At 37.3% G+C, this 21,637-nt stretch overlaps 1 protein-coding gene across 2 annotated transcripts in view; it reads right to left on the bottom strand.

Annotated features, from left to right (window-relative positions):
• FRAS1 (Fraser extracellular matrix complex subunit 1) overlaps nucleotides 1–21,637 on the bottom strand; it is a 500,829-nt gene that overhangs the window by 102,409 nt on the left and 376,783 nt on the right. For both annotated transcript variants that reach the window (XM_077143064.1, XM_077143062.1), the window contains 9 exons: nucleotides 20,377–20,409; nucleotides 16,250–16,381; nucleotides 14,943–15,068; nucleotides 12,777–13,024; nucleotides 7,212–7,360; nucleotides 6,877–7,039; nucleotides 5,343–5,478; nucleotides 1,824–2,014; nucleotides 667–820 (listed from right to left, as the gene is read on the bottom strand). In XM_077143064.1, coding sequence (XP_076999179.1) covers nucleotides 667–820; nucleotides 1,824–2,014; nucleotides 5,343–5,478; nucleotides 6,877–7,039; nucleotides 7,212–7,360; nucleotides 12,777–13,024; nucleotides 14,943–15,068; nucleotides 16,250–16,381; nucleotides 20,377–20,409 — 1,332 coding nt within the window. The remainder of the gene's footprint in view (nucleotides 1–666; nucleotides 821–1,823; nucleotides 2,015–5,342; nucleotides 5,479–6,876; nucleotides 7,040–7,211; nucleotides 7,361–12,776; nucleotides 13,025–14,942; nucleotides 15,069–16,249; nucleotides 16,382–20,376; nucleotides 20,410–21,637) is intronic.

Genomic DNA, 21,637 nt, shown 5'->3' on the forward strand with positions numbered 1-21,637 from the left:
GAAAGTGAAAATGAATCAAGGCGGTCTAAGATACCACGACCAATAGCCTCTTCCATTACCTACCTCCCACCCCCCACCCCCCAAAAATAAGAAATAATATCACTTTTAAAAGACCAACATGCATTATCACAGATGTACTGGAAGACAACACCAGAGGGATGGCATTTAGAAAACAACTAGGTAGAAGATTCCTCCAATAGTTTTTAACTCCGGTTGAACTAAGGAAAAATACTTTTTGCAGAAGGAGCAAGTTCATAAAACGATCTAACACACCTCTAACCTGAGGTGAACCCCTTTTGCAGATAACAGCAAAGCAGCCATGCTATTCCTCATATGAGATAGGCCCAGGATTATCAAGTAATGAAAGAAGAGGGTGTGCCTGCTCTGAAACCTGTTTTGCCTGAGGTTACATAGGAAAGCAAGAAAACAGCTAAAATTAAATTTCAGAGACTGCCACTCACCTAGGATTCAGGCTTTTAAAGCAATCTGTGTCTGCTGTGACCCCAAAGAATATTAGCTAGCTGTGAATTTGATTATACGTTGACACAAAGAACGAACTACACACAGGAAAGGCAAAGGAAGAGGCAATTGCAATCTTATGTGTTTATTCTAAGGACCCATTGGGCACTGCAATTAAGATGATTTTCATAGCAGGTTGTGTCCTACCGTGGTCAGGCTGTTTTGTCAATACAAAAACCAGCTCATTATCTGGAGTGTCCAGGTCTCGCAGACTCAAAGAAGAATTGCTTATTATCACGCCTGAGCTTAGCTGCGCTCTGAGGGGCCGCAAAGCCATCCTGGGAGGCTCGTCGTTCTTCTTCTGATTAAAGCATAAAATATCAGGTCACAAAGATATTGGTTTAAGAACAAAGCAAATGCACATAATTCAGAGAAAGCATTGTTGCAGATACTTTCACCATCAAAAAACATTTAACCTGTCACCATCATTGCTTCCCAACCAAAATGATTAGTCTGAAAGGAGAACAAGTGATGCAAACAAAATGTTGCCTTGAAAAGAAGTTGACGGGTCATGCTACAATAATGTTTCCAGAGATCTTCTATATATATAATGACTGTATTTTCCAAATTAAAATATGGACATGTGCGATCTGACAAGTACAAGCATACTTTGGGGATCAGAGGATACATTATTTGAAATCAGAACTTTCTTAGAAAAGTCTAAGTGTATCATAGTATCGTAGAAGGAAACCGTATTTGAAAGCGTGGGTTTCTGAAGTTGTCTTCTTGTTCCCACGCTACCTTCTTCCACCACTGTCCTGAGCAGGGCTGAGGATATCAAGTGTTTTATTTTCCCAAGGTAGAGGCTATTTCCCTCTGAGTTTGATCTTTTATCTCTCTCTCTGGGGCAGCATAGCAAGCTTATGTAGTTCCTCAAATGAGAATAAATAGCATCAAGCAACAAATTTCATTGATGTCATCATTTAATGAATGCATGCATTAAAATATAAGAAAAGGAAACTATGCATGTAAAACCACTCACAATAATTTCAGGTAAATAAAGTTGTCTATTAGTTTTAATCTAAATATGGGACTGGCAAGGGTTCTCTAATCCCCACAAACTGTTTCATGTAGAAGAGATAAATTTTCCTCTGAAATGGAAATCCAGACTTCCATGTCTGACCTTCCCCAATGGCCAGCCTAAATCCTCCAAGTTTCCCTAAGGCCAGGATTATATTTTTAAATTGAACTTTTAAAATTGAAGGTCAGATTCAGTTGGCTTTGCTTTTGAGTCCCTATAAAACTATCTAATGATGGGATATTGTGGCCAAAGGCCCAACTTTTCCAACTTTCAAAATCTTTACCTCAATGGTGATATTGATGCTGTGAGTTTCTGAACGACGGGTTCCATTACTCACGTAAAAACTGAAAATATCATGGGTTGGCTCAATACTTTCATGAACACTCTGAAAGTAGTAAATGTAATTTTCCAGGACATCCTGAATAGGGAATGATGCCTCCAAGTCACCTGTAGCTCCAGGGCCAAAGCGATCACCTGTATTAACATCAAGGGAGAACTCTTACCTTGACCCATCAATTCCTGCTTACTAGGCTGAACAAGCAAACAAGACAACATTATCGACAAAAGATGAGCATAGACAAGAGTACTGGACTGCGAGTTGGAAGTCCTGTGGTAGTATCCTAATTTCTCCATGACTGTTCCTCACTTACATAATTGCACACACCTGTTCAGCTGCTTCTTCGGGGTATCACATGAGATCCTATACAATGAAATCACTCAGAATGCTGTGATTCTGTAACATAGAATCAGAGGCTGCTTTGTTAGGAATTTTGGATGCAAAAATCTTAGGGGGAGATCAGAGGTTCTACCTTAAGCTCCAGCCAATCTCAAAACCACTCTACCTGGCAGATCCTCTAAGAGGAATCCTTTCTCTATCCTCCAAAAAATTAACTGTTTTTCTTGTTTAGCTAAGTCCTTCTAAAGGAAAACCTTGGAATAGGTGAGAGCTTAGTCCCTGAGAAGGGACTGGAGCTACTGTGTGAGAAGCTTGGGTAGCACTCAAAGCTCCATAGAAAGTGTTGCCTCTGGTTTCTTCTTTTTCTCATCCCCACCCTGAACACTGTAAAAGGCTAAGGGGAAGAGTAAGCAAAGTCTAAATGATGGACAACTTGGTGCTCACTTAATTCTAACCTGAATCTAACTGATGGATTTTAAATTACAATTTTTTTTTGAGAGAGAGAGGAGAAAAAGAAACTGTTGTGTTCTCAAACATTGTACTTTAAAGCATTCACTGGAGATCTATCTATCTATAATAGCAGAGAAAAGTACAAATAGCAGATCTTAAAGCAACAAGATTTTCCCCTTCTCTCTCCTATGGACCTTTGCAAAGAACAGATCATAAAATAAAAGGCTATTAATTTTCTGAAGTGTAGACAGTGTCATCTTTTTGTTGACAACCCAACAGAAAGACTAGGAATGAAAAGTTTTCTTTAAAATTTCACTCTTTGTTTAAAACAAAAATGCAAAACAAATATTTTTTCTTCAATGGTGTGAATTTTCTTAAATTTCAGCTCTTAGATTTTCTATAATTCATTTCTCTTGGCCCTGAAAACAGAGCAATTTAGTGACAGTGATCCTGATGGTCCCTGGGCATATACTTCAGGGTTTCCAGCAGGAACTGCTAAAATTCCTCCCAATTCCTATTTTCTGCTTCCATCAATAGCTATAAATATGAGAAATGCACCTCAGTTTGGGCCAAAAATAGCCTAAGTAAAAGAAATTATGCCTTAAAAATTACATAAATATACTAATGCCTTATTTTATATCATTGGAGAACAAGCTATTCCGCAAGTGAACTTGTCACTTTGAGTGCCAGTTCTTTCTGTTTTCAAATTTGCACCTTTTATTTTTGATGTAAACCATTCTTATCAACCTGTTTTCTTACCTTCTTGAATAGAACACACTATATGCACATTAAATCATTCTCGATGCACATGAGATATCATTATGAGGGTCTACTATTGTACTGTGCTGGAGTACAGTGTTGCCCCCAGAGATCACGGAGGTGAGTCCTGTCTTGTTTGTGTCAATACTGTATGAATGCAGATGCCATGTTGTTAGATTTCATGCCATGAATGCTGTTTCATCACTTCTAGTTGGTGAGGAATGAATGAAAGTTGTTGCTTCTAATAGCCTTTAAAAATCTGCTCTTCTGATCATCTGGGTTCTGAATTTAGCAGCATTTTCAAACACATAAAACAGAACCTGTTTCAGCAAGTCAGAAGGGTCTTTCCTGGAGTAAAGGGTGGGGTCCTCATCTGATGTACCCTGGGACAATTATTTTGGCCCCCCAAAAGCCTTTTGCTTACTTCTGGTTCATATCAGTGTTGCAGAACAGTGGTTCTCTAAGCATGGTCCTCTGTTCAGTTGCAACAGCATCACCTGGGAGCTGACTGGAAGTGCAGATTCATAGGTCCTACCCAGCTCCCTGAAAACAGGACCTCTGGGGATGGTGCCCAGGAAACTGTTTTAACAAGTCCGTCAGGCGATCGTATGCATGTTAAAGTTTGAGAATCACATTTTTAGAGAGGCTGAAGCCTGCCAGAAATTTTACTTCTGGGCCAGTGAGACACTCTTCTCTGTGCAGTGCAGGCCAATTCCTACTGCCCATGCTTTTAACTCTGCGAGAAACTCTATTTTCCCTCTGCACATGGAGTTTCCCACTAACTCTTCAAATTCCCGTTTCAATGACACTTTCTCAGATTTTCTGCCACCCCAGGCAAAAGGCCTTGTTTTCCTTTCCCTGTTCTGATGATTTACTATTTATCAGCCTTCATATCCATCTCCCACTAGAGGCAGGATCGGTGTTTTATTCATCTTTAGATCCTTCGTTCCTGGCAGAAATGTTTGTTGACATAAACCTAATTCAGCAATTAACAACAACAACAATAAAACTGAGCACATACATTGAGAGGCAAAACCCACGACTTTTTGTAGGGAAATATAATTACTGCTAAATGAGCTCCCAGTACCCAGGCTCAAATCCCAGGAACCCTGTTGGCCCAGGCCACCTTCAGTCAGCGGCCTCTCTGCGGCAGCTGCTAGTGGTATGCCAATTAGAGCCTCATGCTGGTGGTCAGGAGTCTCACCACAGAGGCAGCAGCCCAGCAACCTGCCATGAGCTGTCTTAACTGCCAGTCACAGCAGGTCTCAGGGGCCTGTGGACAGTACCTGCCTTCTTGCCTTCTCTCCTCTGTGACAATCGCCAAGGGCAGTGCATCCAGGACAGATGGTAGAGGGGAGGGATGAGGAGGAGGGTGTCACAGACAGACAAGTATGAATTTCAATTCATGCCATATTCTTAGAAGGAGCTGAGACATAAGTTATGGTTCAGCTAAATAGCAGAGGCCTTGCAATAAAAGGACAGGGAATTCTATTTCCTTGACACTCAATTCTGAATGTCATCCATAATGTCATCCCACCAACCCCATTGCTGGCATGCTAATCCCTTTACCCTGCTCTATTTTTTTTTTCCTTTAGCACTTATTCACCTTCTCACATCTTATATAAGTTTCTTGTTTATTAGATTTCTTATCTTTCTCCCAACAGATCTAAGGCCCCATGAAGGGAGAGATTTTTGTCTGTTTTGTACTTTAAAAAGTACCTGGCACACAGAAACTACTCAGTAAATTTTTGTTGCATGAATGAATGAATGAAACTGTTCTTCCTTCTTTTTCTTTGTAATGGCTCCAATAACTTCTCCAATACTCCATTTTCAGGCTTAAGTGGGCATTATGTTCTGCCTCTATTCTCCCTTCTTCCCAGACCCTGAACAAATCTACAGCAAAGCTGCTACTGGTACCTGTTCCCACGTTCTCGATGCAGCCATATTTGGGCAGAGCACTTAGTTTAATGATGGCATCTCCTCGGAGATTGTCATGTTCATCATCAGCAAAGAAATGGTGAAATGAGAGTGGGGCTCTCCCTCCCTCATCAACCTAAGAATGAGAAGAACATAGAGAGTCCTTGGGCAGTTGCAAATAACTGCAGTAAAAAAGAACTGAATTGAAGTGCTGCCTGGGGTGACCTTCCAGCACCAATTCTACTTCTTCGAGGAAGCCAATCCTCTACAGACAGGCGAAGATTGTGTGTCCTGCTGAAGCCAGGCAATCTTTCAGCACCTCCCAAAGCTAGGACACGATGACTTCAGTGTCTCCCCTCAAAACTGTGCTTCATTAAATGATGGATCTGATTATAAAGCAGCTCTGGCCCATTTGATCACCCACCTCTGCACAGCGGCCTGACAAGATGGCTGCCATCCTTCGTAAGCATTCCCATCCAGAATGAGCCTCCTTTCTTCTCTTACACTACATATGTATAGGTGTTGCAGGAAGAAATGGTTCCCCATACAAGTGCTCATCTTAATGTCAAATAGGTAAATAAATCAGTAAAATAAAAACTAACTCTTTCCTTCAGAGCCTTATTCTGCATGCTAAGTCTGAAACCTGAGCCTGGCACTTTTTGCTACCTTGCTGGAAGTGGCCGCACCATTTTAGCCCGGACAACTCCTAGGCGAGCTATACAAAGTGGAAGATCATCCTGACTCGAGAGTAGGGAAGGCCCAAGGGACTACCCCTAGGTGCGGAAATGGGAAAATGGGAGGAATATCTAAACCATTTAGGAATAACTCAGAGTATAATGAATTTCTAATTGCTGGACAAAACCAGCAAAATTCTTGAGCTTTTGGAACTGTGGAATTTATGACAGGCAGAGGAAAGGAATTAACTTTGGTTGACACTTTCCACATGATGTGTACTGTACTAGGGTTTCACCATGCTATTTTATTTAATCATCACTGTGACCCGCATGGAATAAGAATTTTAAAAATGAGGAAATTGAGGCTAAGTAAGGTCCAAAGTGGTTCAACTTGTAAGTAACAGAACCAGGACTGGAACTCAGGGCTGAGTAACGTCAATGATCAGGATATTTTATTGTCTACATCATTTATAGTGATGAGTATTGGCTTGATTTCAGGAGTGGCTTTGGGACAGTGTCCTTATCCCCATGTTTTAGTTGCTGCCAACATAGATTATAAACTCGTCAAAGATACATTCTATTTTAAATTTTATCCCCTGTACTAACAACATCTGGCATCGTGTCTAGCACATAAATATTTGTTGACTAAACAATGTGGATATAATGACTTGATCTTTTGCTTGTAATTATTTTCATGCTTAAAAAAAACTCAAGGTTGAAAACCATGCACATATTGATACCCCTGAGTATGTAATTTGGGGATCAACACAGTCAATTTAGTTAGAAAATCCTTTATTCACATTGCCAAAGATTCCAGCTGCCTACTGTGTTTGCTGTTTATTGATCTGAGAACTGTTTACCGTGATAAGGTCAGCAAAAGCAATGACGAGAGGTGGATTCTCAACAGGAGTGATGATGATAGTGAACATTTGATCATCCAAACGGTTGTGGTCCATGTCAGAGACAGAGAAATGGAAGCGATCAGTGACCATATGACCATCTGTCTCAAACCCAGCTGAGTACCTATAAAGGCCAAAAGAAGAATCAAATTAATGAGTCACATTGACAAGCAGGGTAAGATAACTGCATCTTTGTTTAAAAAGCAATGTATTCTTTCAAAGGAGCTCCTATCAGCAATTTTTAAAAGTTACTACAACTTTTAAAAATCTTGCCAATAATACAAAGGGTTATATACCTAATTTTCTCATTGTTGATGTCCTCCATTGTGAAATTGGAGATCTCTGAGAATTCTTCCACCTCAGTTCCTGAGGATCTCAAGAGAGCACCATATGTGGGCAGAGAAGTTAACTGAATCCAGATCTCTTGGTCAGGGGAAGAATCATCCTAATCAGGCAAATATGAGACAAGATATGAATGCACATTTGCAGGAATATAATAAATACTTCCAGTAGTTATAGACCACACATATTTCATCTTTGTTAACTCCAAGAATCCATTTCCCTTTGTCAAGAAGAAATACCATTTAAAACTGTCTGAAAAATACCAGTATTTAGTTCCTCTTAAAATGCATTTTAGGAAAAAAAAATGCATTTTAGCTAAGAAGCACGTATCAAAAAGATATCCCATCATTATGATAAGAGCCATACAAGGTTTTGTTTTTAGTACAGGCATCCAGTGAAGAATAAAACACAGCCAGACCTTTAAGTCATCTATCTGAAAATGATGTAGGCTAATTCTAGTCTAAAGATGTTTTGCTTTTTGGAAACAGGTAAAATCCTATTATAAAATGTAATAACGATGATTTTGAAGAGTCAATATGAAAACAGAAAGAATAAAAGTTATTTAGCCTAGCTAATAACCCACTTTAAGTAATATTTAACGTGGTACAATTTTGGTTTAACCAAAAAATTTGGGAAATCTAATGGACTTCACTCTGTCAGAACTGAACCTATGGATGCTCAATCCCTAAGATGCCCTAACTTAAGGAAGACTACTTCCCTTTCCTTCTGTATGTTTACTGAGAAATAAAATTGGCTTTCTATATTTCTACATGGACAATAACTGATGTCTTAATGAACAATATCCTCCTTCATCAAGGATATTTTTGGAAAGAGCTTTATCTGGGAGGCAGGCAGCATTTTCTTGGAAAATTTCCCTGAGCCATGCATCTTTTAGAGCAGTTGACAGTGAAGATGGGGACAATTTAAGGCTTTACTACAGCAACAATGAAAATAAATGTTGCACAGTCAACTGTACTTTCAAATGCAAATTTTCATGACTTTCTTCAGTTGTTTGGGGTATGAGATCAAGAATGTGAGGATGGGATACTTGATGGTCTACGGATGGCCAGTTTCAGTTAGTTCTTATTTGTATTCCCAGAAGCCTTTTTGAGTTAGTAGTTTAGAGCTTCAAACCAAGATCATAGAGCTTTCCATATTTCCTCACATCACTTGGCACTAGCAAAGAAGGGAACTCAAATTCATTGAAGCTGAGAAACTTCAGAACATTTCCCCTGAATTTATATTTTTTTTAAAAAAGTTTCTCTATTTCTACATGTGGGCTATCAAATATAATATATAAGCTTCCAGAAAACTACTCCCTACTATCACTGTGAGAACGCTCAGAGAGAGTTTTAAAAAGAGAGCTGGGAGTTTTAAGGCAGTACTGTCTTCTCAGCTAGTGATGAACTGCAATGGCAGAGCTTCTGGCTCTCGATTAGAATGAATAGCTTCTAATTTCCATGTTGGCAAATTTGGCAAAGAAACTTTTACTTCACACCATGCAAATCTTATTAGTTACAAATCTCAAAGGACCGCTGAATTTGAAGAAGTGGGCAGTCAGCTAATTTTTTTTTTCCTGAAAATACCCTGGCATAATTTAAGGAAAATTACTATTTGAGATATATAAGAGATTATGGGTATACAAAAATACTTAAGAATATAGACCTTGTCCTCATGGGATGCTCCTGCCCAAAGACATTCTTATCCCTTTTGTGTTAATTCATTCTTTCACTTTCTTTTTATACATCCACAGACTCATTAATCCACACAAGAACCAGACTTTGATAATAATTAATTTACCAATGAACTTCTTCACCCTGTCTCTTGTTTCTCATTTCCTTCAATTTCAAAAATAGCTTGATATGTTTCTAAAAAGTATGTTATTTAATCTGAGGCTTTTTCTTTAACTTATGAAAATGGGGTTAGACTCTATACATGTGGCACTTTATGTTTTATTCAACAGTACATTAAGATGCATCCATATTGTTGCATGTAACTTCAGTTCATTTGGTTTGACTGCTCTCTAATGTTCCATAGAATTAGTATACCACAAGCTATCACAAGCTGCTCTCCTGTGGGTTGGTTCAGTATTTCTGCTATTACAAAAAGTACCATTGTGAATATTTTTGCGCATGTCTTTTGGTGTATGTGTCAAGTTTCTCTTGGGTATGAAGCTATGAGTGGGACTGTTAGGCCACAGGGTCTATGAATGCTCATCCTTATAAGATAATGCCATGTGACTTCTCAGAGTGGTTGTCCATTAACACTCCCACCAACAGTGTAAAGAACCTCCTGGAAATGGATCTCCGCTCTCATTTTTGGTGATGTCAGATGTTTCAACTTCGGCTGGTTGAATGGGTATAAATTTTTTACTTTCCATGTTCACTAATAAAGGTGACTATATCTTCATGTGTTTTTTTTTTTTGCCTGTATGCATTTCTCTTCTGTGAAATTTCTGTTCATGTCTCTTGATGGTTTTTCTATTGGATTATCTTTTTCTTCTCAATCTGTAGGAATTTTTTATGTGTTCTTTGTCATTTCTGGTTATATGGATTGCAGATATTTTTAAATAATTTGCAACCAGTTTTTCTTTTTCATAGTGTGTTTTGGTGGCCAGAAGTTCTTAGTTTTAATGTAGTCAAATTTATCAATCTTTTATACTTAGCACTTTTTTGTTTCTAGTTAAAGAAATTTTCCCTTTCCCCATAACCTAAAAATATACACCTCTCTTCTATAAAGAATTTACTTTGACACTTAAGTACTTGATTTGTCTGGAGCCAATTTCTGGATAGTGTGTGGAGTAGGGCGTTCAAGGTCTTTATTATTTTTTCCATAATGAAAAATCATTTTGTTCAGATCAATTTTTAAAAAATAGTTTCTCCTGTTTCCAGTAATCTGATTTTTCATTTCTGTCATATCACATTTCCAAGTGTGGAACTGTTTCAATAGAGTAGAGATACTTTATTATACCTATCTCTGTACAACACCAACTTAAATAATGTATGTATATAACAAATCTGGACATCTAATAGGACCTATCCCCCTGCCTATCTGTCATACTTGAGAATTTTGGCTGTTTTTCCTTTCAACTATATTTAGAACCAGCTTGTCAAGTTCCATAAAGGGCCCATTGGGGTTCTGTTTGGAATTGCACTGAATTAACAGATTTGGGAGAACTGGTAACTTTTTGATAATAAATCTTCCTTTCCATAAACATAGTATAGCTTTTCATTTATTTAGAACTTGTTTAATGCCTGCCAATTAAGAGCTAAAATTTTCTGTTTAAAAATACTGCATGGTTTTATTAGATTTAGTCTAAGCTATATAATTTTTTTAAACTGCTGTTATAAGTGGCGTCATTCTTTTAGTTACATTTACTGGCTTTTTTTTTTTCCTTTTTATTTCTAATATATAATGATGGTATTGCTATTTGCTAACCTTAGGTTTAACCCCTTGCTAATTCTTCCTTTTTTTCTAACCCTTTGTCAATAGATTCTTTGGGGGGTTTTATATAGATAATCATACCATAAATTTTCCCTGGAAGTTATTTATCTTTGATATGTGGTATGTAATATGTTATATTATAAATGACATCTTTTAATTTTTCTTGCTAGTGCATAAAGATGCTTTTAACTTTTAAGAATTAATCTTATCTCATCCTCCCCCATTTTCAGATGAGAAAACTAAGGCTTAGAGAGTTCACTAGGTAAGTAGTGAGCTAGGATTAAAATCTATTTATTGTAACTCTAGAACACACACTCTTTCTCCCTACTTGTTTACTTGCAGTGCACGGCATTCTGTATATATGTGAAACTACCATTAAGAAGCAAATCCCACAGGTTCCCATTTTCTTTGCCTTTTGTCTCTCTCATCATCATGTCACTCTTGTGCAGTTAAGGATGCTCTATTTAAAAACAAGCTCACTTGCTTCTAACTCTTTTTACTCTCTCTCATTCATGCACAGGATTTCAGAAGGCTTTTTCAACCTTCTTGGGTATTCATTTCAAACTCACTGATTGTGCACATCGGGGAAAACTTTCCCAGGTAACTAAGTACAAAATTCTTCTCTAGCCCTGAGAGAAAGTTATTATGTAACTTAGCTAAGTCTTTAAAATGTATGCTATGCTTTCAGCAGACTAGAATAGTTCTTTTGCAGTCTTTCTGCTCTAGTGGGCAAATTCACATTCAATCAATTTCTTAAAATACATGTTCAGTTGCCAATGGGCTTGCATTTTGATATGCAGCTTATAATATGCAGCTAATGGACAGGAACTGCTCCTGGAGTGCTATTTTGGTCTGTCACACATTTTTCAAGCCTTGGTAAGCTATTGATTAAATCTGTATTCATACATTTTTATGAATTCAAGAGTTTCATAAGATTCAAAAGACCATAACCTATGGTAAAAATCGCCTGTCAATTAAAAAAAGCAAAATCAACATTGTTCTGGAACTATATTTGACCTAAGAGATGAATCGGGGTGGAAGGCAGTTTCACATAATTTAAGAAAAGGCAATTTGAGGGGAAAATCTGTGCAAAAGCAATTGCTCCCAGGCCAATGCTTTATCTTATATGCTACTCTTCAGGAACAGATTTTATAGCTATATTCTTTAGCCTTGAAAAAAATTACGTAAAACCATACAATTTTTGTGCTTTTTTTTAAATTCCAGATTACTGGCTGGAATTCTGAGATTAGCAAAGGAAAATTTTAATACTAAGAATGATTAAGCATTCATATAATCATTCATTTCAAGGCATTGTCAAAAAAAACTCATCATTATGCTTATTTAGAGGGTACATTTGTGTTTACAACAAATATAACTACAAATTAAAATTATCTTAATTATCCTTAGAATCAAGGAAAGGAAGAAATGAGTTTAATTACACAGGACCACTTAACAAGATAGGGCCAGAGAAGGGTGAAAAATACAGGGTCCCTGATCCTATCCTTTGTCCCCTACCCATACTGCTTTACTTGGGGCATAGGATAGAGAGGGAATCAGTATTCTTCCTAGGAATTTTGGTAGAGAGACACTGCCACAGGAGTCTTCCAGTATTCTGTTTAAAGCTGGACCTGAGACAAAAGCTGGACTTCTCTGTGGGCCATGAGACAACATTACCTCCTAGTCATTGACCAGGGAATTTCTTTGAAAATATTCTTTTTCTAGAATCCCCATTAGACATAATTTGTGAATGGGGCTTAAAATACAAGGACTTGGGATTTTCTTACATTAGCACTGTTTCCCAAGAACTGCCATCCATTCCTACACATGCTCATTGAGTATTTTTCTAAGCTTTGCCCATTTACTTGTCTACCTGTGAGACACTGGGAGAATCCAGGAAAAAAAAAAACATCGTAACTACTCCTTAAAGTAGACCTTTAGGAAGCTGAGGCTATTTATGCAGCCATGTACCTGCCACCCCAAATATTCAGCTATGGCATTTTTTTCTAATCAACCCAGTCTAAAGTCTAATGAACCCGGTGCAGTGGAGAACAAGAAGAGCAAACATAAACACTTACAACATAAGCAAGATGTGACCTGGTGATTATGGCTGTGCTTTTACTAGGAACCCTGATGCTCAGAGAGGAACCACCAGCCAGCCGAGGAGCTCGGTCCTCTGACAGTGACACTTTCACTTTCACTTCTGTTGTCATCATTGTAATGCCATTTGAGATTGAGATCTCCATGCTGTCTTCCAGAGCAGAGGAGCCATCATGCATGTACTGCAAAACATTTTTCTCAATATCTTCATGTGTGAAAGTATCACCTTTCAAGAATAAAAAAAGTTGGAATACCAATTACTTCTGGGAATAATGCTTTTCATTTATATAGCACCTTTGCTCTCAGGATTTCAAAGTACATATAGGAACATAAACTCAGAGTAGTGAGTTATTTATTTCAACCACCTACCTACTCACTATAGGATTCCCTTTACACCCCCCTTGAAAATGGGTTATTTAGTGAGTCCTCCAACACTTCTCAAGGTGGGAACCTTTTATAAGGCAGCCAAGTCTATTGGCAGATGGGTCTAATTTGTTTTCAAAAAAATTTCTTAATCATATTGAGTGAAAATCTGCCTCCTATAAAAGCCATTCATCATTTCAGGTTTGCAGAAATAAAGGCCAAGCCTTTATATATTTTTAATGACAGTCTTTCTGGAATCTAATCTTGATCCTGAAAGTTTTTTTGGAAAACATTAAGAAAATAAATTATGCCAAGTGAACCTGTAATATACATGTTTGTTTTAAGTGTCTGTGGAGGTTGTAAGTTATTTTTAAATGAAAACAAATCTAAAAATTGGATTTAGAAACCCTAAAGTATGTTGTCTAGTGTATCAATTCATGACATAATTGATAGGTGTTGTGTGAAAAAATTTTCAAGGTCAGAGAAGCTTGGGAAAAGTGGGGTTAAACACAATTAAAATAACTTTTTTTTAAGTTGCAGGATTTATTAGAATTTTAGAATCTTCAACTTCTTTAGTCATGGAATTCTCTTCATGAGAAATGCCTTTTAGTTCCAAGGGCCCCACAGAGCACAGTTTAAGAATTATTCTTCTTGGATGTCATATCAACTCTGCTTTCTGATAGGTTATTGACTCCAATAATTGGCATTATGTAATGATATTTAAAAATTTATTCATTCTCTGCATTCATCCTCTCAGCCTTACCTTTCAACATTACGAAATTATATTTCACTTGTCCTAGTAGTATTGTGCCTAAAAGAAGTAATGTGTTTAACAAAATCTTAGATTTTCAATATTATTCACACACATATGGGTTTAATATTATGTTAAGGAAACTGGACTATAACTATTATACTCCTAAAATAGTTTCCTTGGGATACTACAGGTCTAATAAGACTTCTTTTGTTCAGCAAATTTTTTAAAGTCTGCCTTTTTGACTTTCAAATGCCTATTGGTTGTTCTTAAAAATTCAATCTACCTTCAAGGGCAGAGATGTGTTCCCATAGGGATTTGCAGAAGAATACATTACTATTCTAAAAGGAGTTATATAAAGGTTTTGAGAAAGTACCGATTGTTGGATTAAGCATATAACACCCCAAGGTGACTGCTTTGAAAGGAGCAATACTCATTTTGCTATATAAGCGTTGATTAGTGTAAAAATCAGATTTTAGTTGTGTTCTCGGTGCTTTTTTAATACTTTCTAAATGATCAAAATATATTATTTTTCATAATTGGAGAAAGCACAATAAATATTGTTGTGGAAAGCTGCTCCCATCACTGCACAGTTACATTGCTGAGGTAATCTTTAAAAAAGTGTTCCCTTTGTTTACGGGTGAAGGTACAAATATTTAATGCTGTCATAGTCACGGTGCCAAAAATAACGTGAAGATTCACACAGCAAACTAAGGACACATGAAAGAAATGTGTCAGCTGCCACCTCCTATGGAGTTCTAAATGCATTTTCTCAATATTTCAGAAATCAACCAATTTCACCTACAATTGGAGAAAAAGCTTCACAGTGTGCAGGGATTAGGAGGGGGGCAGAAGAATAAATCTCAAATATCTAGACCAATGAGCAAAACACTAAAGGTTTCTCCTTTTTAGGTATCTCCTCCTAGTGAGTTCCACATAGATACATTAGTCTTTACTTCTTATCTGAGACATATAAAACAGACTGTGGAGCATAAAATCCTCCCAGCAGGTCCAGGACAGAGTGAGCTACCTGCAGCCAGAGGACCCTGGAACTCATCTGTGTACTTAAGGAGCACACCATGCTGTGGAGGCTTCCGAAGCTCAAAGGAGAGTTCTTCGGGGGCAACGTCACTATCGTTCACTACCAAACGAAGTCCTGTAGTCGGGACAGTAAAACGTGGGGAGAGAGAATGGGTACATTAAAACCAGTACACTCACTTCAATTCCCGGAGCCTGCCCATGCCAAAAAAAAAAAAAAAAAAAAAAAAGGTACACTCTGTATACATTAAACCCATGGGCAAGGCTGGAAGCCATGTATCGTGGGAAGTATGATAGTTTGACCAGAAAGCACTATTTCATTCCAATCAACCACAAAAGAATGGAAACTGATAATATAATCAATTCCCAAATTACAAGTAGGTTCATACAAAAGTTCACTTACAAGTTGGTAGTTCTGAATTCCGGATACCTTTTTTCCCCCCCTTTGCCATACGAATGAGGGCATGACATAGGGGAAGCTCACAGATTCGTCAGTCCTGACCTGCTGATGTAGGTGTTCTTTCAGAAAATATTTCCATATAGTGTTTTACCTTTTAATTATTTTTCCTGTCTTCTGTTTCTGATGTTATACAAAAGCCAAGTTATTATAATGATGGCTTCTGTGGCTGGCTGGAAGCGAGGGCCAGGATGAAAGTGACAATCATCTTTGTCTTTGTGGCTTGTTATAAGTCTGATGATAATTAGATTTGCACAAAATCACACATAAAGAAAGTGGATATGCATCTAGTAGAGGACACCTAACAAACATCACAATAGCCACTGTTTGCTACAGGAATGTTCTTGGTAAAAGAGTAGATAAACTTCTAAGAGCAAGTATACTAATAAGAAAATAAAATCATTTACAAATCAACAGGATCAACTCTAACTCTTCACAACTTTCTGAAGTTTATTGTGATCTGCCATTTCTCCTGTTATTCTGTATTTTCTAAATAGAAAACAATACCAGTCATTGAAACCTGCTCTCCACCCTTTCCTTCCCTGCTCCATGTTGCTTTATATTTTAGTGATGGCAACAAATCAAACTCCTGGAGGCTGGAAAATACATTCTGTGTTGTATTCCATCACTGAGCTTTGGCCTCAGAAGGGCTTATTCCTTCTCTCTGTGCTACTTCTATTTGCATAGAAATGGGCAGAAAGAAAGATATAGTTGAGAATGCATGCAACTTCTGGAAGAAGAGGTCACTTCTTTTTGGCAACTATCAAGAAGAGCAGAAACAGAGACTGCTGTTGAAACATGGTTCCACTGCCATAGCCATGTCTCAGGCTCCGAGTTCTTACCTACATGAGTGCTGCCTCCTGGGCTGACCTCAAGCACTGCAGCTGTGACCTGGAACATTGGTGGCTGCTGATCCATGGGAAGTAAGTGAATGGTGAGGAACATCTCTGGGCTTGTGTGCTCTCCATCTGAAACTAGAAAGGGTAAATACACACACAGACAGATACGTCAACTTGTAGTCTGGTCACCTTCAGGCTATTTCCATAAATATACAGCCAGAAGCTTTTTTAGATTACCCTAACATTTTGAGGAGATGCTTGCAAATGGAAAAAGTAAGCACATAAGATACTGTGAGCTACTGTAGCAAAAGCAAAGCTTTTTCTAGGAGGTAAGAAAAAAGATAAAGGACCCATAATAAAAGATTATTTCAAGTGCCCATTTCACAACATGATCTTTTTGATAAATGCTAGCGGAAAGAAAAAATAAGAAAAAATATGCTCTCTTTGATGATGTCATGAACAGCTTTTATTTATGGAAATATTTTTGATTCAATTCATTCCCCCACTGTTTCAGAGAAATAATTTTCTTTCATGAACTCTCTTTAAGAGATGGCATTTCTATGTCTCATGAAAAAAAAAGAATTTTTAAAAAGGACAGAAAATACCCATACAGATATTTCTGATGGCATCTATTTGGAAGTAAGCAGCTCCGTTTCCCCCTCATCATTATACACAATACTATAAATAGAAGACACCTTTGTAAACAAAGCAGTGACCTTAAGATTTTATTTCCCTGGACTGACATCCAAGGAAATACTGATCACCTGAGGGAAATGAAAGCAGGACTGGCTGGCCCTGGACTCTCATTCCTACTTTCCCGTACCTTAACACATCCTCCCTTCTCTATAAGCCAGATTGGGAAGAACACCTGCACAACCACTAATCAATGTGCTCATTACTGAGAAAACGGAACTGCTCATTATTTTAACTGTGTGATATGCTTGGTGATGGGTTGGTTGTACGAAACAGATTTCTTTCCTCAATTTCTGCTGGACTTAGCAACAGGTCAATAGATAGCTGACACCTTAAGCAAAGTAAAGCATTGCTCAGTGACCCCTAGTAATGATTCCATTCAGCCTTTAGATTTGTCTTTTCCTTGAGAACAGAGCTAAAAGCTAGGGATGGATTTTATACTCCATGTCCTAGAGGAGCACTGAAATAGTCCTACTGGGGGAGGGAAGCCATTATCCACGTGGAAATGAAGATTTTATGGCTTTGGCCATTCAGGTAAGTGTGAAGATTACCATCACTGCTTCTTTGTTTATGCTTAATCTCCTCCTCTCTGTGAATTATCAAATATAGGGACAGATGGTTCTTAACTTTTAGGGGCTCTGGGGCATACATCCAAAGTTTTCCATAAATTTCAGTGGATTCAGGAATCCCTAGGTCTTTGGCATCTAGACCAGGATTGAGAACTCCTATGTCAAATAAATCATTGCAAAGTGCGATTTAATTTTTTATTGTTACACATTGGTGTTTTTTTTTTTTTTTTTTTTTTTTTGGTGGGAGGAACCACAGGGAGCACTCCACATGTTTATTTTACAGATGAGAACAGGAAAACCCCTAAAATTTAAAGAGTTCTGGTCAAGTCACATAGCTGTTCAGTGTGAGCAAGGCATATCCTTGCCTTTGTAATTATGTGGAAGAAAAGCTATTTCCTGGTGGCATATTACACAACCAGATATCACTCTAGAGCAGCGTTTGCAAGCAAACATAAGAACTTAGAATCAAAATGTCAGCAATTACAGGTCTAGCCCTCTCTCTAAACGATGTTTTCTGATTTCTCTGAGAAACAGTCAAATTGTGTTTTGGGATCAGGACACCTTGGGTGTTTTCCTTGTTCCAGGCAGCACTGCAAAGTGTGTTCATGTTGCAGCCAACCAGGTCAGAATATCAGCTCTCTTCTCGTCTTAGCTGGTTAACCAAAGGAGCTGTTTTCCTTTATTTTATGGATTAATGTCAGGGCTTGGGGTTGTTGCTGCCTTAGTTATTTATCTGCTCAATTTAACGTTCTCTCTCACAAACTCTCCTAAAGGAGATGGCTTCATTTCTACTAGTTTCCAAAATTTTCTCTCCTAGACAAAGGAACCTTGGCCAAAACAAGATAAAGTAATTTAACATCAGCTCAAGGTTCCTTTCTTTTACTTTGCATAAGAGGTTCAAGGATCATTTAACTTAAAGTTCTGGTAGAGTCCTTGGACTACCAGTTTGGTTTCCAAGACTCAGTTTTTACCTCAGCAAGTTGGTGAATCTTGGAAAACGAACTTGGAAACATTTCTTTTTCATGTCAGCAAACACACAGATTAGACTAAACTAACTATCTGTGATGGTTAATTTCATGTGTTAACTTGGCTAAGTATAATATCCGGTTGTTAGGTCAAGCAAGTACTAGCCTGATCATTACTGTGAGGGTACTTTGTAACTGGATTAGCATCTCTTGTCAGCTTATTGTATCTATAGCTGAATGCATGTAAAATCAACACAGAAGACTGCCAGCAATGCAGACGTCACCTCATCCAATCAGTTGAAGCTCTGAAGGCCAGAATTGAGGATTTCAGATATCAAAAGGAAGAATTCCTGCCTCCACTTTAGTCCGCCAACTTCTCCTGGGAGTTTTCAACTTGTGGCCTGCCCTATAGAATGTGGACTTGCAAATCTTCATGGCAACATGAGGCAAAATCTCTTAATATTGAATATATATATAATATACATAAAAAATCTATCTATCTATCTATCTATCTATCATCTATCTGATATATACACACACACATCTATATTGTGTCAGTTCTGCTTCTCTGGAGAACCCCAACTAATACACTATCCAAGACTCAGAGTCAGAAACTTACATTAAAATTATTAAAATCCTGGTTCTACTGTTTAACAGGCAAAAACTTGGGCAAATTACCTACTCTCAATGACCCTTTGTTAACTTAACTGTTAAATGGTGAAAATAATACTTCTTGAAATATTGTTGTAAGGAGTTAACATGACAGTTTATATTTTAAAATATTTATAGAATGTAAAATGCTATAATCTGTTATGTATATATAAAAGATTATATAAATAGTCTATTATAATATAAATCAATGTGATTGTTGATTTTATGAATTACCTAATGGTTTGCCACTAGAAATGAGCTGACACTGGGGGTTTAAATCAACTATGACACACCCTGAAATTTACCATTGATTCAAGGGTGATTTTAAACATAGAGAAGAAAGGAAGGGAGTTTGAGGCAGGTACCTGTCTTTCCCAACAAGATATATCCCTACATGAAATGTAACAGGATATATGAATGGTTGATTCTAATGGAATAATTAATCATGACTAAACAGCTATTTAAAGATGCTATTTATGGTCAACCAGCCTCACCCTTGTCCTAAACAAGAAAGCTTGTCCCCATGTTGCTCCAGCAAAAACACCTGTTCTGACTTTGCTTATTGGCACTCAGCTTCTATTTTACTTTGAACTAAAACTAGGATGCTGAAGTCGTCTACACATAGGTTCTTAACTTAATCTCTGGCTCTTAAGACATTTCCTTCAAAGAGTAAGGCATTCAAGACTAACACAGCCACTATCTGCTTGCTGAGTAGAACTGCATTATAAGGAAGATTTTGTGCCAGTCATTTGTCTAGGAGCTTTGTGTGTGTGTGTGTGTACATATACATATATGAGTGTGTGTGTATGTGCATGTGTGTATCTACATATAGTATATATATATATTATATATATATACTATAGATATTATTCTCATTTATGGATGAGGCAAGCAGGTACACAGTGGCTAAGAAACTTGCCCAGAGTGGCATGAACCCAAGGTAGTCTGAATCCAGAACTGGAGATTTGAACCACTAATACCTATTTTTAATAGACATTAGAACAAGTTGAAATGGGGCTTAAACAACACTAATCTTGGGCATCCTTAGTGGATTATTTTTACTATGAATATAAGGTTAAGCTATTACTATTTGACTAGCCATGTGATTATTTTGGAAGAACACTGTCTTATGTAATTTTTAAATTTTAGTTATTAGAGAATAGCTAAAAGTAATGATGAAGGAGCAAAAAGAAAAGACTACCAAGGAAAGGAAAATACCATGTTCTAATAAAACTGGGATTAAATTTCCCACCTGTGAAGTGGAATTTCACGGATTCTGGGAGACCTGAAAGAGCAAGAGAGAAAACTGGTATATTAAACATTTTGGAGTCAGGGACAGAAGGATAAGATACAAAATATGGGCAGAGGTTAGCAAAGTAAATGATGTTCTAATCTAAATTATTCTGATGTAAAGAAAATCACTGAGTCCTTTATTAATGTTATATTGTATTTAATGGTGCCAGCAGTAATTTTAAGTAACAGAGAGAACCAGACAGTGGAATAATTTTATATCAAAGCAGTTATAGTGATTTATAATACATTCATTCAGATCCCATTTCATCAGTATATAAAATTCTACAAATCGGTGAATGTGGGTGACATTGTATATCACTGACAAAACTCTCAGGTGGGGCAATTCCATTGTAGAATTGAGTGCTGGCCGAGACATTGATTTACACACTGTAACAGTATGAGAGATTTATCTCAAGGCATTTATCCCACAGATTATACAAGATAGGCATCTGTTCTCCCTAAAGAGGCTTGAGGAACTCGGGCAAGTGTAATAGACACCGAAATAACTTCAACCATGGTTGACATGTTTTCTTTTCCTCTAATCCCAGGGAATCTTGAGTTTTGTATAAAGTAGGTCTCATAAAGTCAAGGTTAGAGAACCATGAACGCTTTCATGGGCTATTAGTTACCCAGTTATGAAACATAGGGGGCATTCCTTAGAGAAAAGACCTATCTCTGTCCTTAGAGATTTTCAACCTAATTGAGGAGTTAATCATTTTCTGGACTATTAAACAAATATAAATAATGAAAAATATTATTTTCTAATATTTACCATAATCAAAAAAGTAACTCTGAAATATTTAACCTACGTTCAACTTATCATAAAAAATCATCAGCTTTCCTGTATGGATAAGGCTACTAAGTAAAAATATCATTCTATATTAATCATACTATGGTCCATATATTTTTAAAAGACTACAAAGAAACAGATTCCAAGATATTTAGAACCATTCCAAGGTGAAGAAACATTTAGGGGTAAGGACTCAAAATTCCTGTCTTACAGTCAGCAGGTTTAATTACTGGATCAAGGGAAAAGATAAGGATATCCTAGTTTAGTAGAAGGGCACACACTGGTTTTAATTAGAAACTCAGTTATTCTTTTGGTGAGTTTCTCTTCCTTTCAAAAGATTTTTTTTTAAGTCCTGATTTTAATCCCAGAAGCTTGCCTGCATTCCTCCTTTCTTCACAAAACTTCCCTGAGGTACTGCAGGATCCTTCTT

This window comes from Tamandua tetradactyla, chromosome 24 (genome assembly GCF_023851605.1).
Source record: "Tamandua tetradactyla isolate mTamTet1 chromosome 24, mTamTet1.pri, whole genome shotgun sequence".
In the NCBI taxonomy this organism is placed as follows: domain Eukaryota; kingdom Metazoa; phylum Chordata; class Mammalia; order Pilosa; family Myrmecophagidae; genus Tamandua; species Tamandua tetradactyla.